Genomic DNA, 12804 nt, shown 5'->3' with positions numbered 1-12804 from the left:
CATGGTGCTGCTCTGTATTCTGCCTCTACTGTGCAGTTTACACAGGCACTGTGATACACTCTATCTTTTGTTTCTATTCTTTTCAATACTTATGTTGGTAATTTTGAGTGTGGATTCTCCCAAAGGAATGCTGTTCCTAAGACACCTGGGTGGAATAGAGATGACTGAACAGGTCTATTAAACATTTTTACTGCAGTCAACCTATGAAATCTTTAGTTCTGGCATTTTGTAGATCATAAAAGGTGTGCTGAGGTACCTGTTACTGTACTATCAAAGCAGAAATTGGATTAGTTAAAATGACTATTTGGAATACCATAGCTTTTCTGCAATTTAGGAAAATAATATGCAGTAATTTCCAGAAAATACTGTTCCAGGTGGGATCAGCTTCAGCTTTGAGTCGGGAATGTAGCAGGGTTTAAATACTCTTCTAATGCCCTCTAGTGGAGCCTGTAGGGCTAAATACAAACACACTGAACATGCAAAGATCCCCCAGTTCAGGGCTTCTGAGTCCTTATCTTCCATGCCTGCTTGTACTTTTAGATTCATTTGCTGTTCCAGTAGAAGGGAAGGGGAGGTTAAAATCCCAGGCAGTGCTCTGTGTTTTCCTGCAATAGCTACACACACTGAGATCAGTTAAAGGTGGACTTCTGGCTTTTGATTCACAACTGTCTTCATTTTGTGGCTTGTCACCAGCCCTTAAATGTATCACATGACTGATTTGAGTCTCATAGCAACACATTTCTCTTTGCATTCATTTAATTCAGGTCTAATCTAATATGCAGTCAGGGGCATAAGTAATGGTAGTGTCCTTGCTGTCTTTTTTGTCATAGTCTATAATAAACAGCTAAAATTTTGGAATTTAAAATAATTTAAATGTAATAAGGCAAAACTCCTGTTCCCAGTGAACACCCTAATTAACAGTCTTTATTATAGACCCACAATCTGGAAGATGAGGAGTTTGATGTTTGAATAATGGCTGCGTTACCAAGCATCTTTTGCCCCTTCTGCATATGAATTAAAGCAGGTTTCAAGTGGCAGGACTGGCAACAGTGAATAATTGCTTAGCAGGAGTTAAGTGGCTGTCAGCCCACTTGCTGGGGTCACAGAACTTCTTTTTGGTATGACTTGGTCAAGCATCCAGGACACAAATAGCAGGGATTAGTGTGAGTGAGGATGGGAGAGCAGCCACACTCAAAGCTATGCTTGGCTTGTGCTGCTCTTGTTAACACCTGTGAAAGTGCACATTACCTTATCAAACAAAATAACAATCGTGGCAGTACTGGAAGTAGTCCTGGCCTTTTCATTATGGAAATGCACCCAGGTGCCTTAATGACATCGATGCTGTTAATGTTTGAAGCATGCAAAGAGCAACTGAATCCTCAGATTTAGGCAAGCTCATGAATACAGATTTCAAGCAGTTTTCAAGTTGTTTTTTTTTTTTTTATTTTTTTTTTTTTTCCTGGAGTCCAGTGTTTGCATAGATGCTTCCAGGATTCTGGCACTTGCCAACTACTGAACACTGGTTTCAGCTTAGAGTTGTTATCCTGAATAATCCATATTCATTTTTCTTCCATGTACCAAGAAATATTAAATGTAACACGTGACTGATTTGAGTTTCATAGCAAACTGACAAATGGGTGCAATTAGAGAGAGAGGCACACCCACACATACACAATGGACCAGATTTTGGAAAGTACAGTACATACTGTGCTAAGTCATGCACGCTCTTTGCCTGTACCTAAACTTACATGACAGCATTTGCAATATTCATATGGAAATCGTCATTTCTATGCATATAGAGCTGTTTGAGCACAGTAATTTTGTGTTTATGTGTCACATCATTTAGAAGTTTAGTCTAAGAGCAAAAGCTTGAGAGCTGCATTTTGATTTTAGCTTTGCCTTCAACTTAACCACCTTGTGCCAATTATCTACCCTCGCTGTGCCTCGAAGATAAACTGCCCAGGCATTGCCCTAATGCTTTGATACTCCCTGTACCCTGAGGCTTAATTCATTGTTTGCAAAACACCACAAGTACTCAGCTGGAGGATGCTGTAAGAAGTGCAAGTTGTGTTTGTTTTCATTTGATGTGTCTGGTCTTTCATAACACCATTTGTCTGCATGTGACAGTGTTCAAAGCCAGGTTGTGTACTAATCAGGGCAAGTCAGCATTAACTAACTTCAGTAGCTTGATTTCTTTTAAATTAACTTTCCTTATGGATAATATTAGAATATTATGTGTATTTCAGTGGCTTGAAGTTAAGAGGGTGTTGTGCTTGTACCGTGCATGTCAGCAAAACATGTCAATAAACATGTCATAAGTGCATCTTACACATGAAGTACTTGTAAGCTTTGCAGTACAAAGAGCTACAGGGCTTGTTTGTTTTTTAGGTTAAACTTGAAGATTCCTGTGTGTGTTTTGTCCCTCTCTACCGAAATAATCCTACTTGCAAACTGTTGCTGTTAACTGATCCAAAGGATAAAGAGACAGGTTAGAATTGGTCAAAATATTTTGAAATTTGAGTAGCTGTAATTTCTTTACCTTTAAGATGGTCTACTTGTTTATGTATTTAAATATTCTGGGTTTTGTTTTGAATATGAAGTGGTTTCAGTTTATCTGTCAAGGATTTGTGTCAGTGGGCTGCTGATTAGCTGGAAGAATTGACAATCAGGGCTTTTAAATTCTATGCATAAAATCTCTGCTGGTAGCTGAAAAATCACCTTGGGTAAACCTGTTATTCTTTCTGACTTTATTCAACAGGATAATATTTTTCTAATTCAGAATGATGTGAAATTTAACACATTATGGTTTGGGTAGAATCCTGAAATCCTTAAACAGTAAAATACAGGTATGAAATTGTATTGCTTCTTATTGATTCTTACTCATATTCTTATTTTTTTTTACTTTATATTTTTTCAGTCCTGGTTTAATTGTTTTTTATTTCCAGTGCTGGTGTTGATGGCTATCTACTGGTGTGTAGCTTAAGTGAGGAGTGTTGGTGTTGTTGTGAAGCAATGGGCTGTAGAATTTTTGGAATATCTGCAATGAGGACATGAACTTTTGCATTGACTCACTGTGTCACTTAGGAAATACAAAACACTTGAAACCTCTTAAGCTTTCAGCTTCCAAATGTGACAGCAAACTAATAACATCTGTCATTAAAGGTGTACTTTTTTTAAAGGATAAGCTATAAATTATGCCTGAAAGTCTTTAATAGCCAGCATTCTTAATAATTCTGCAAGGGCAAAGCAAAATTCTCTGTTCATTTCTAAGTGTGGCAGGTAATGATCTTGCACTTCTAGAACAGGTTCTGTTAGTGTAAGTGTTCAATGTTCAGTCCTACTCTGTAACCAGGAAATTTCTTCAGAAGAACAAAAAGTAGATTAAAATCACCTGTGGTTAGAGGTGAACTCTGCAGTTTTCCAGCTCATTCTACACTGGATTTCAGTTGGACCTTTGCTAATGGGCTGTGATCCACAGGAGAAGGTAGGAGACCTTTCCAAGTTCCAAGTGGAGTCAAAAGACTTTCTGGCTTCTCTAGAGCTATTGATGTAGAATTACTCTTCTGACACTAATTTATATATCCCACTAATGTTTTTCTGAAGAGAGATGCTCACTGGTGTGATAAAGGGGAGAAGCATCTGCACCAGAGGCCAGACTTGCTCAGAGTGCAGTTGTGCTTGCTGACTCATGTTCAAAGGAATGTAGCTGAAAACAGCATTGATTTAATTCAGGCTGCACAAGAGGAATTGGGATCTGTAAGTACAGTGCAGAAATAAAGAATTATTAAATGAATGCAGGTGAAAGTGCATTTAGCACAGCTCTTCAGTTAAATGATCTCATAGTATTAGGAACAATAAGTATTAATGAGATACAAGCACACAAGGAAAAATGATTTCTCACAGGAACAAGTCAAACAAGTCCAATTGCAGCCTAAATTACATGATAGCTATCTTCATTAAAAGCTTAAACCTAGCAGAATAAACACCTTATTATATTATAAACAACAGCCTGACTGACTGCTGTGACCTCCTGCTTGCAAAATTTCAGCTTAAGTTACCAGTCCAGAGTCAGAGGAACAGAGAGTTCTCTAAGCCTGGTTATTTAAATAAGGCCTATATCACCTGGCTTTTGATATTTCCTTCCAAAAGTGTGATTTAAAGCATTTTCTGGAAGTTCTTTGTTTCTGGATTTTATATACTATAAACATGTGGCCAGTGTTCTGCACACATTAAATTTGACTGATGTGATTTGTTTTTTCTTTAGGTGAGTTTTAATAAATTTTCATTAGTTCTTTAAAACCTGCTGGGGTGTGTGTGCATACCTATACATGTGGACATATATGTTTGAAGTATTTTGTCTTAAAATTTTCCTACAGCTCAGCAGATTTGAAATTTACTCTTAGGGTGGCAGACTGTGCTAATGGGGCAACTCCACCTGGATTTGCTCACCTACATGGCCTTTTGTTCTGACCAATGAACAGATGAATTAATTCAAGACCAATTCCTTCAGAGAAAGGCAATGTATTTTAACTTAGCCTTTGTTACTTTAAGGACATTTATTTTAAGGGCAGAAAATGAAAACATTTAACAAGTTACGTAATTTTCTTTTCCTTACTTGAGCCTAACGCTTTTCTTGTGAAACATCCAGATGGAAGAGGGAAACAATCTTGCTGTAGTTGATCTCTTCTCTTCCTCTACCTGACCACTGCATCTGCATTTTAGTTTTCTTCCACAGCAGGAGCACTCTTAGAAACAAATGTTCTATTTGTCCCTACATACTGTGTTTCAGTTTGATGGCGTTTAATTCTTGAAAATTGGTTTTAAAAAGGGGTGGATTCCACCACTGAGATTTATTTCTGGTCATCTTGATAAGATGGGCTGTCCAGAACTGATGTGTAGCTTGTGGTTTGAAATGATCTGCATATTTCAAAGAGAAAAAAGGTATGGCAGCTTTTCTGTAGGACTTGGTCTTGGTTGGAAGCATTTTTAATTTATTTTTGATAGGCTGAGTGTTGTGTTCTGTTAGTATATCTGTACAGATATTTTTATGAGAATGTAAATTGCATTGTTAGGGCTTACAGAGCATAACATGGGTGATTAACATCTTTATAACACTAAATAAACATACCTTATTGTGGCATTTTCTGTATGCTGCATGTAATAATTCACAATAACTGTGAGATGCCTTGGAACATTTATCACAAGACATTTGCAACAAATCACTGAGTGAAGCTTGAATTGTAGAATAAAATGTAACTGGTTGCAGGAAAGATCTATCTGAGATGCTTGAATGGCTGCTATTTCAGCAGGAATCTGCCTGTCTCCCAAGCTTTAATGTATTTGTTTTGATAAAATTCCTTGAAAAGAGTGGGAAATGCTTTTATTCCATTTTAAAGACAGGGAACTGTGGGACCCAGCTAGTTCAGGATGTGTCAATGCTGGAGAATGCAGCAGAAATTCTCAGTTTCCTCCAGTGTCAGAGTATTTCCAGAGTGGAAGCCTTGCAAAAGCAACCTCTTTAAGTGTGTCAGTAATCTGAAATAGTGACAGAATTTAGGTGAAGAGGACTTTACAGAAAGTACCACTACTTTATCTTAGATATTTATTAAACAAACTCTAATGACATCTCTCGTATGTAACATCACCTTTATTTAGTTTGTAAGTGAGGGATGTGCTTCAGCAATTCAGATAAGGCAGAGAAAAAAGAAAGGCCGAGCTGGATGTTGCTTTATTTTTTCTTCTTTGCTCTGTGTATAGAATCCTGATGTGCACATTTCATTTAAATAGTTGCACACCAGTGTGGGAACATTTGGCCAGCATAGCCTAGAAAGTAAAAATATAATCCAGGCCTGAGTTGGGAAGGGATCCATATTTGCCCAGCAAAAGTAGACATTTCATAATCACAATTGCATTATGCTTGGTGCCTAATTCAGCTCAGTCCTGGATTCCGAACACCCTGTGCTGTGGAATCCTGTGCTCCACTGCCTGTCAGCTTCTTGCAACACTCTCTGTTTGTCTGAGTGCAGGTGATGAAAGTGCAGAGGTTTAGCAAGCTGTTGCTTACAGGGCAAGCCACCCACCTGAGCATGTGTAAACCCCATTAATTGACCTGAAATGCATTTTACCTGGTCTTGCAACTGCAAGATCCAGCACATCAGGTCTTGCAGTTGCAAGGTCATTATAATCACACACATCATGATTCACAGGGTTCAGGTGATGTGTTTTGGCAATAACTCCATCTCTTATGATCAGGTGAACTTAACTGAATGTCTTGGAAAGAGCAGCAAGACTGGGAAGGGAGAGAGAGGGAACATGTGGTTTCACAAATCATGTTTGCATTTGAAATAGTGTTCTTCAAAGTTGATTATAAAATGAAAATGAGAGTATGGGGAAGCATGGATGGATTTAACTGCGGACCAGATGTTGACTTGAAAAATGATAACAAAAAGCAAAGTACATATGTTTGTGTGAAATCTGGAGAAATGTTTTTTCCTTCAAGGAAGGCATCCATATAGATAAGGTTGCTCAAGTAATGTGATGTGACAGTTGCTATGTCAACTAGTGTTCCCTTCCACACATTTAAATTATTGAATAGCACAGTAAATGTTCTATAAAAGCAACTCCTTCCAACTTGGTTATACATCTTCCTGTTTTCCTCAAAGCTTTTAAAAACTTTTCTGACCTTTACTATGTGTCTTGTATGTCTGAACTGGGTGCCAAACCTCTTTGCAGCTCTTATTAAAGTCAGCATTTGGCCCATTATGTCCCCTTTGTGTGACTCAGCTCCCTTTGTAGCTGCATGTTTCATGGATGTGTAATGGAGCAGTGGCTGCTGCATTTGAAAGCAGAGGGAAGGGTTTCAGGGAACAGATTGAATCCATCACAGAAAGAATATGAAAATCCCATGCAAGTAAGTGCATAATATTTAATGAATTGAGTCTGCTGCTATAAACAGGCATCTGCCCTTGCGTGCAATACTTCTTCCTTGTTAACCCAGCACACAAAGTGTAATGCTTTCTGGCACATGCTTTAATAATTTATTGGAAATATAAGTTAGCTAAGCCTTAAAGCCAGCAGGAGTGATAGAGTCTGAAGCAAAAGGGGAAATTAACTTGTGTGTATCAGTGACATTTGTATAACCTGAGGCTAAAACAGGTAAATAATGAATCCTATCCTTAAAGTAATTTCATTTCTTTGTATGTGAATTTGTTTCTAACTCACAGATGGTTTTGAACTTTCTTATATTTTTCCCAAGCTAGGTGGGTTAGATCCAGTTGTTGGAGTACTCTTTTAGGACTCAAGACATGTGGACTCTGTGCTGTTCTTTGCAACATTTTTCATATATTCTATCTTTCTGTATAAAAATGGACATGGTTTATTTGAAGATATTAAAGATACTGGTGTTCTTGAGCAATCCTGAAATTGTGGCCATGTACTTTAGGAGAATGCCACCACTATACAGATACTAAAAGTTCTTTTTGTTGAAATACTTGCTGTTTGACATGCTTGTGGTCATAAATGATCATATTTCTGTATTTATTCCAAAACCTCATCTAAACCCTTAAAATTTATTCTCTATCCTTTGAAATGACCCCATGGCAAAACTTTTCTTTCTGAACAAGGCTTGGAAGTAATTTCAGTGTCACTGTTGCTGCTTCAAGTCTTTTACTTGTAAATCTATTGGCAGGCAATGAATTCTGTAGATGAACATGTAGGAGTAGGGTTTAAATACTTGTTCCTGCATATGTGAAAAATTGAGGAAGGATGGGAAGAAGTGGGGTGCAAGTTTTGCATCACACCTACATGAGGACTTGACTTACGTGGGTTGCTGATACACTTTGCCCTGAAGCAAAAGTGTATCTTATTATGTGTGTCTATGTCTGTCTTTTGTTGATAGAAACCTCTCTGTGTGCATTTCAACCTCAGAGAATATCTGTCCGTGCAGGGATTGGAGTCTGTAGATAGAAATTCAATCAGAGGGAGAGCTGAAAAGCTGTTTGATAAAGCAGATATGAGAATTTTTGTGTTTGACTTGCATGAGTGCAAATATGTGCACTCAAATATATGCAAATATGTGTGTGTGGGCAGGGGAAAGTTTGAAAGAAACTTGAAAACTGTAACCTTTATCCAGGTAACTCCACTGTCCCAAATGCCACTCAAACCTACTCTGCTACTGAACTTACTATTAAGCAGGAAGTGCTTTATTCATATGGAATGCAGGCTGTCACACCAAAGTCACATCAATTTCTGAGAAAAATTACCTTCACTTGATGCCTCGTGCAGTACTGAAAATTGGATATCAAGGGACGTGGAGGTGAAATTGAAATACAATTGTTGTTCTGCTGTCTCACAGCAGAACAGACTGGAGTCAGCTGGAGGGAGAAGTAGATCTGAGGCTGCCTGTGGAAAAATTCAGAAACTACTTTGCCTTTGCTGGTAACGTGCTCCCCTGTTTTTGTTTCTGTAGTTTTGGCAGTTTACTTGAGCCAGCGTTGGTGGCCTGTGGAAGATGTTGTGAAGACGGCTGATCCTGCTAGAGATGGGCTTGTTTTGGTGAGGATGCTATTTTAAACAGTTGCTTTTACCCTGGAGCTTCCCAGCCAGAACAATTATATAGAATTGTCTCTGGTTTCCTACAGCTCCTGCTCTGAACCTGTGGGATCTGGGCTTTGTGGCTCACCAAGTGCTTCATGTCTCCAGGACACAGTGACATGCACATTAGCCCTCTCTAAACAGCTCTGTGCATGCAGTTTATGATTCATCTGTGGAATTTTTTTCTTTTGGTTTTTAGTTTACCCTCACCGCCTACTAAAGGAATAATCATAAACTGAATTACTACATTAGCAATAATTTCTCACAATTACTGACTGGTGGGAGGTGTTACTACCCTTTGGAACAATGTCTTATGTATCTAGTTAGGGTTTTTTTTTCCTTGGATAATGCTTATATTTGGTTCATTTTATGAAGTGGTTGCTATTTAGCAATTTCTATATCCATAATTCTTCTTCTAAATAAATTATTTTGGTAAGATAGAACTACTTTTTCATAATTTGAAAGATTTGGGTAGCCTGTAGTCTGCTTGCAACAGAAAAGTCAGATACCTGCTGCATATGAGCTTTGTGTTGGTGTGAGGTTATTAAGTCAGTTTTGTTTCCTACCCAGCCCTCAGTGTCTTTGGTCTTTAATGATTCCATTCCTTTATCATCTTTTCATGTGACACATAGTGTTTAATTATTTGCAGAATTAAGTAGGTTTTTTATAGGTAACTGAACTGGAGGGATTTTGAGATAGCAATCCTTGCAAGATGGACCTTCAGGAACACAGGCCTTCAGGCTTTCAAGCATCTCTGTATCAACAGAGAATGAAAATAATGTCTGAAAATAGAAATCTTACCCCCTGTAGCTCATTGCTAAAAGGTAAATTGCCGTGATTTGAGGAAATACTCACTTCTTTTTCAGCATTTTCAACATTTGTGTGAAGCTTGTTGGCAACCAGTTTTTACCTTCATGGTCAATATAATCTTGTGCCTTTATATTCCTCCATCTCTCTCTCCTGTCAGTTCTCTCCTAAGGAGCCCAGCACAGCATAATTGTTTATGTTACACCTAGATTATAGCTGGTTGGGATAGACTATTCTCTGTTTTGTATAGTGTCTATCTCAGTAAGGTCCTGGCCCATGAAATTCTTTGATGTTGTGGCAACACAGTTAATAGGGGAGAGGTGACCAGGCCACAGAATGAATCCAATCTTCCTTCCATTTTTCAGTAGGATTAGATTGCCTTGATCCTGGTTCCAAATCTGTGACTAGTTCACTGTGCCTGCAATCAAGATATTTCTGCTGCTTTACAATTCCTCTCTGTGGCAAAAAGAGATATGTCAAGCTTTATAAATAGTTACTAAACTATTCTATGCCCTCTGGATAGAGGGTGAAACACTAGGAAAAACTGTTTTTGTTATTTTAGCTGAACCAACTCAGGAGGTATTTTCCCCAAATTAAGTGTACATGTTTCCTGACCTCCTCCTTCCCAGCCTCTTTTGATTTTGAAACCTTTTATGAGATGCAAAATACTATTCTCTGCCTCATTTTTCTTTGGTCTGTTTTTGTTTGTTCTCTAAGGTCCAGACATTTGGAGAAAGGATTGTCCTCTTTGTTCTGAACTGCATTATTTTTGGAATGCTGGAAGGGAGTTCAGCTAATGATGCATTCTTTCTACCTCACTCTGCCACCGAGCGTGCCAAGATACTCTGGAGAAACGGCGAGGCTGCTGCCTTTTACTCGGTCAAGATGAAAGGTAAGGTCATTTTAGAGAGACACATTTCCACTGGTTCCTAATAGCTAGAAATGTAATCCTTTTGTTTATCTTTCAGTATAAATAATCCTGGCTCTCATTTACATTTTTATATGAAATCTCCCTCAGAATTAATCGGGGGAACAAACCTTCCCAGAATTTGGAAGCCATCCATGTTACTTTCATTTAAACATGATAGTTCCAAACCCTATTGTGATCTGAGGTACTGGCTTACTCCAATAAAATGTGCTTTAATGCAGCCAAGTAGGAGGAACATCTAGGAACAAAGAATGTAGGGCCTATCCACAGGAAGGAGGACTGCATCCTGGAAAGAATGATACCTGTAAAAGGAGTGCAGTTCTCAGTGGAAAAACATATTGGGAGTTGGTGGTGGCAAGAAGAGGAAGGATCCTTGAATGTGTAAGGAGCAGTGTCTGGTTTGTGCAGAGGAAGGTGTGTGCACTAGATCAGTCCTGGAGTGCTTTGTGCAGTTGTGGTACTCTTAGTTTAAAGGATGATGATTAATTCATTTCATAATTAATTGATTAAGTGACATAGAAAAGAAACAAAATGTGTTTTAATTCTTTAGGGATACTTGATTAGCTTTAGAAAAGGTCTTTCATTAAACACAGAGTCTGTATTAATGCAAATAATTGCTCTTAACCAGTCTGGAGTGGAAGAGGCTTAATTGGAATAACTCCAGGTATGCAGTTGAGCCTGTACCCTGATGTGGGAGCTGGTTACCAGTCTGTGTTTAAGATTCATGGGAATCACCTTGATACCAGCAGCTTAAAAATAAAGAGTGGGATCTTTGGAAGTAAAATATTGTCCAAGTCAGGATTTGATAGCCATCCATCCAAAATGGGAGAAAAAGAAATGGCTTGAAAGATGGGTTGTTTGGGATTCCAGAGGACACTCTGAAGGTGCCTTCTCTGCTGCAGTCCCAAAGGCCAGCAACAATAAGATGTTCTGATCCTTGGGATGGAAAAATCCTGATACACACAGAGGTGTGGCTTGTACAGCACTGTGCTGGTGCTGCTGCACCATCACTGAGGAATCAGGACTCAGCCTGTGATCAAGGAGCCTTGTGTGCATCTCTCATTATGCTGATGAGCTGGTTTGTAATGGCAAACACAAGTGCATTTTCATTTAAGTCCATAAATATTCCTGAGCAATGCTTTTGGAAAGAAACACTTGTAGGGGCTGTAATGATTCATGCTTCAGTAAAATAAATGTGCACAGTAGTCTGTTATGGGTGGAGTATTAGCCAAGTTGAAACTGTTTCTGAGTAAGTTGAGAGTCACAGTTTGGTTTTAAACCAGGTCCACATAAAATACAAATCCTTCAAGTCCAGCTTTGTCAGCATCTGCCTTTTCTTGCCAGTGTTTTTTTCTCTGGGCAGCTATATTTGTTAGTTTTTGGCCTGTGTCACAAATTACTGCAGTCTTTTGCCAAAGCCTTTTCGGGAAGCTTGAAACTGATTGTTTTTGCTGCTTTTTGCTATTTGATGTACGCATTTAGAATTTAATTCCTCTTTCTGAAGTTCTGTGATTTCAATTTCATACCAGCCAGGCTGTGGCTGATTCTATTCTCTCTACTTTTAAGAAGAGCCCTGGATTTATTAGGCCCAAAACAGACTGAGATAAATATCTTCGCTTAGAAGCTGTATTTCACATGGTTGTTTTACATATTTTCATAATTTATTTTTAAAATCATAGTGTAAATTCTTTTTCCTTTTGCTGTCCTGGTCAGAACATTTAGCAGAAGCAGCTTTAACTACAGGACTTTATATTGTGCTGGACCTCTGTTACAGCTTCTGGTCCCAGGAAATTTTCCTAGGACATTTTCCTTTGTGCCCACCATGTGATTCTGATTCCCTTTATTTCCATGGTCTGCAATTACCTGACCATTCTTTCCAGTTTGATTTTCTTCCCTGGGTAATTGAGATTCTCATATTGATGTTGTATTTAACTGTATTTCTCATCTGTGAATTTTCCATTATCTACAGCATGACAAAAAACATGCTTCAGTGGAGGCAAGTAAGCCAGAAAAGGTCTGTGGAGCATGGCTCTTTCAAACATAAGTCTTCTGGGTGAATCACAGAAGTGGTGACCAAGGAACAGAGAGTCTGTTCTGTCTTTGCTACAGATTTAATGTGTCGTTATGCAAACTAAATTTTCAATGGACTTGAGTGATTCCAATTAACTGTCTTGGCAATATTGTAATGTCATTTCCATTTGCCAGTTCCTAGGTGGCCTGTACAAAGTGAACTCAGTAATGTTGGTCCAGTTCCATGCTTCCATCCATCTTATGACCATCCTTAACTGGATCTCTTTTAATATTCCAGCTAAGGAGGGACAGATGGTCTCGAGCACCCGCCTTGCTCAGATGCAGTAACTGCAAGTCAAGGTTTTGAGACAATTTGGCCACTTCTTGCACTGGTCACCCTGCACCTGTTGTATAGATAAACATAAGTCTCATTCTTCAAGGCTATCACTTTTCGTGAGCATTAGACA

The 12804-nt window shown here is 38.5% G+C and overlaps 1 protein-coding gene across 1 annotated transcript in view; it reads left to right on the top strand.

The window, feature by feature from the left end:
• The window catches only part of LOC130257548 (protein FAM169B-like), a 36727-nt gene that overhangs the window by 13012 nt on the left and 10911 nt on the right, over positions 1–12804 (top strand). The window contains exons 3-5 of the mRNA XM_056500209.1: positions 2389–2488; positions 8468–8553; positions 10117–10291. Of these exons, the coding sequence (XP_056356184.1) occupies positions 2389–2488; positions 8468–8553; positions 10117–10291 (361 nt within the window). The remainder of the gene's footprint in view (positions 1–2388; positions 2489–8467; positions 8554–10116; positions 10292–12804) is intronic.

The sequence above is a fragment of the Oenanthe melanoleuca genome, chromosome 10 (genome assembly GCF_029582105.1).
Source record: "Oenanthe melanoleuca isolate GR-GAL-2019-014 chromosome 10, OMel1.0, whole genome shotgun sequence".
NCBI lineage: Eukaryota > Metazoa > Chordata > Aves > Passeriformes > Muscicapidae > Oenanthe > Oenanthe melanoleuca.
Note: the sequence above shows the minus strand (reverse complement) of the source record. Positions and strands in the feature narration are given on the sequence as shown.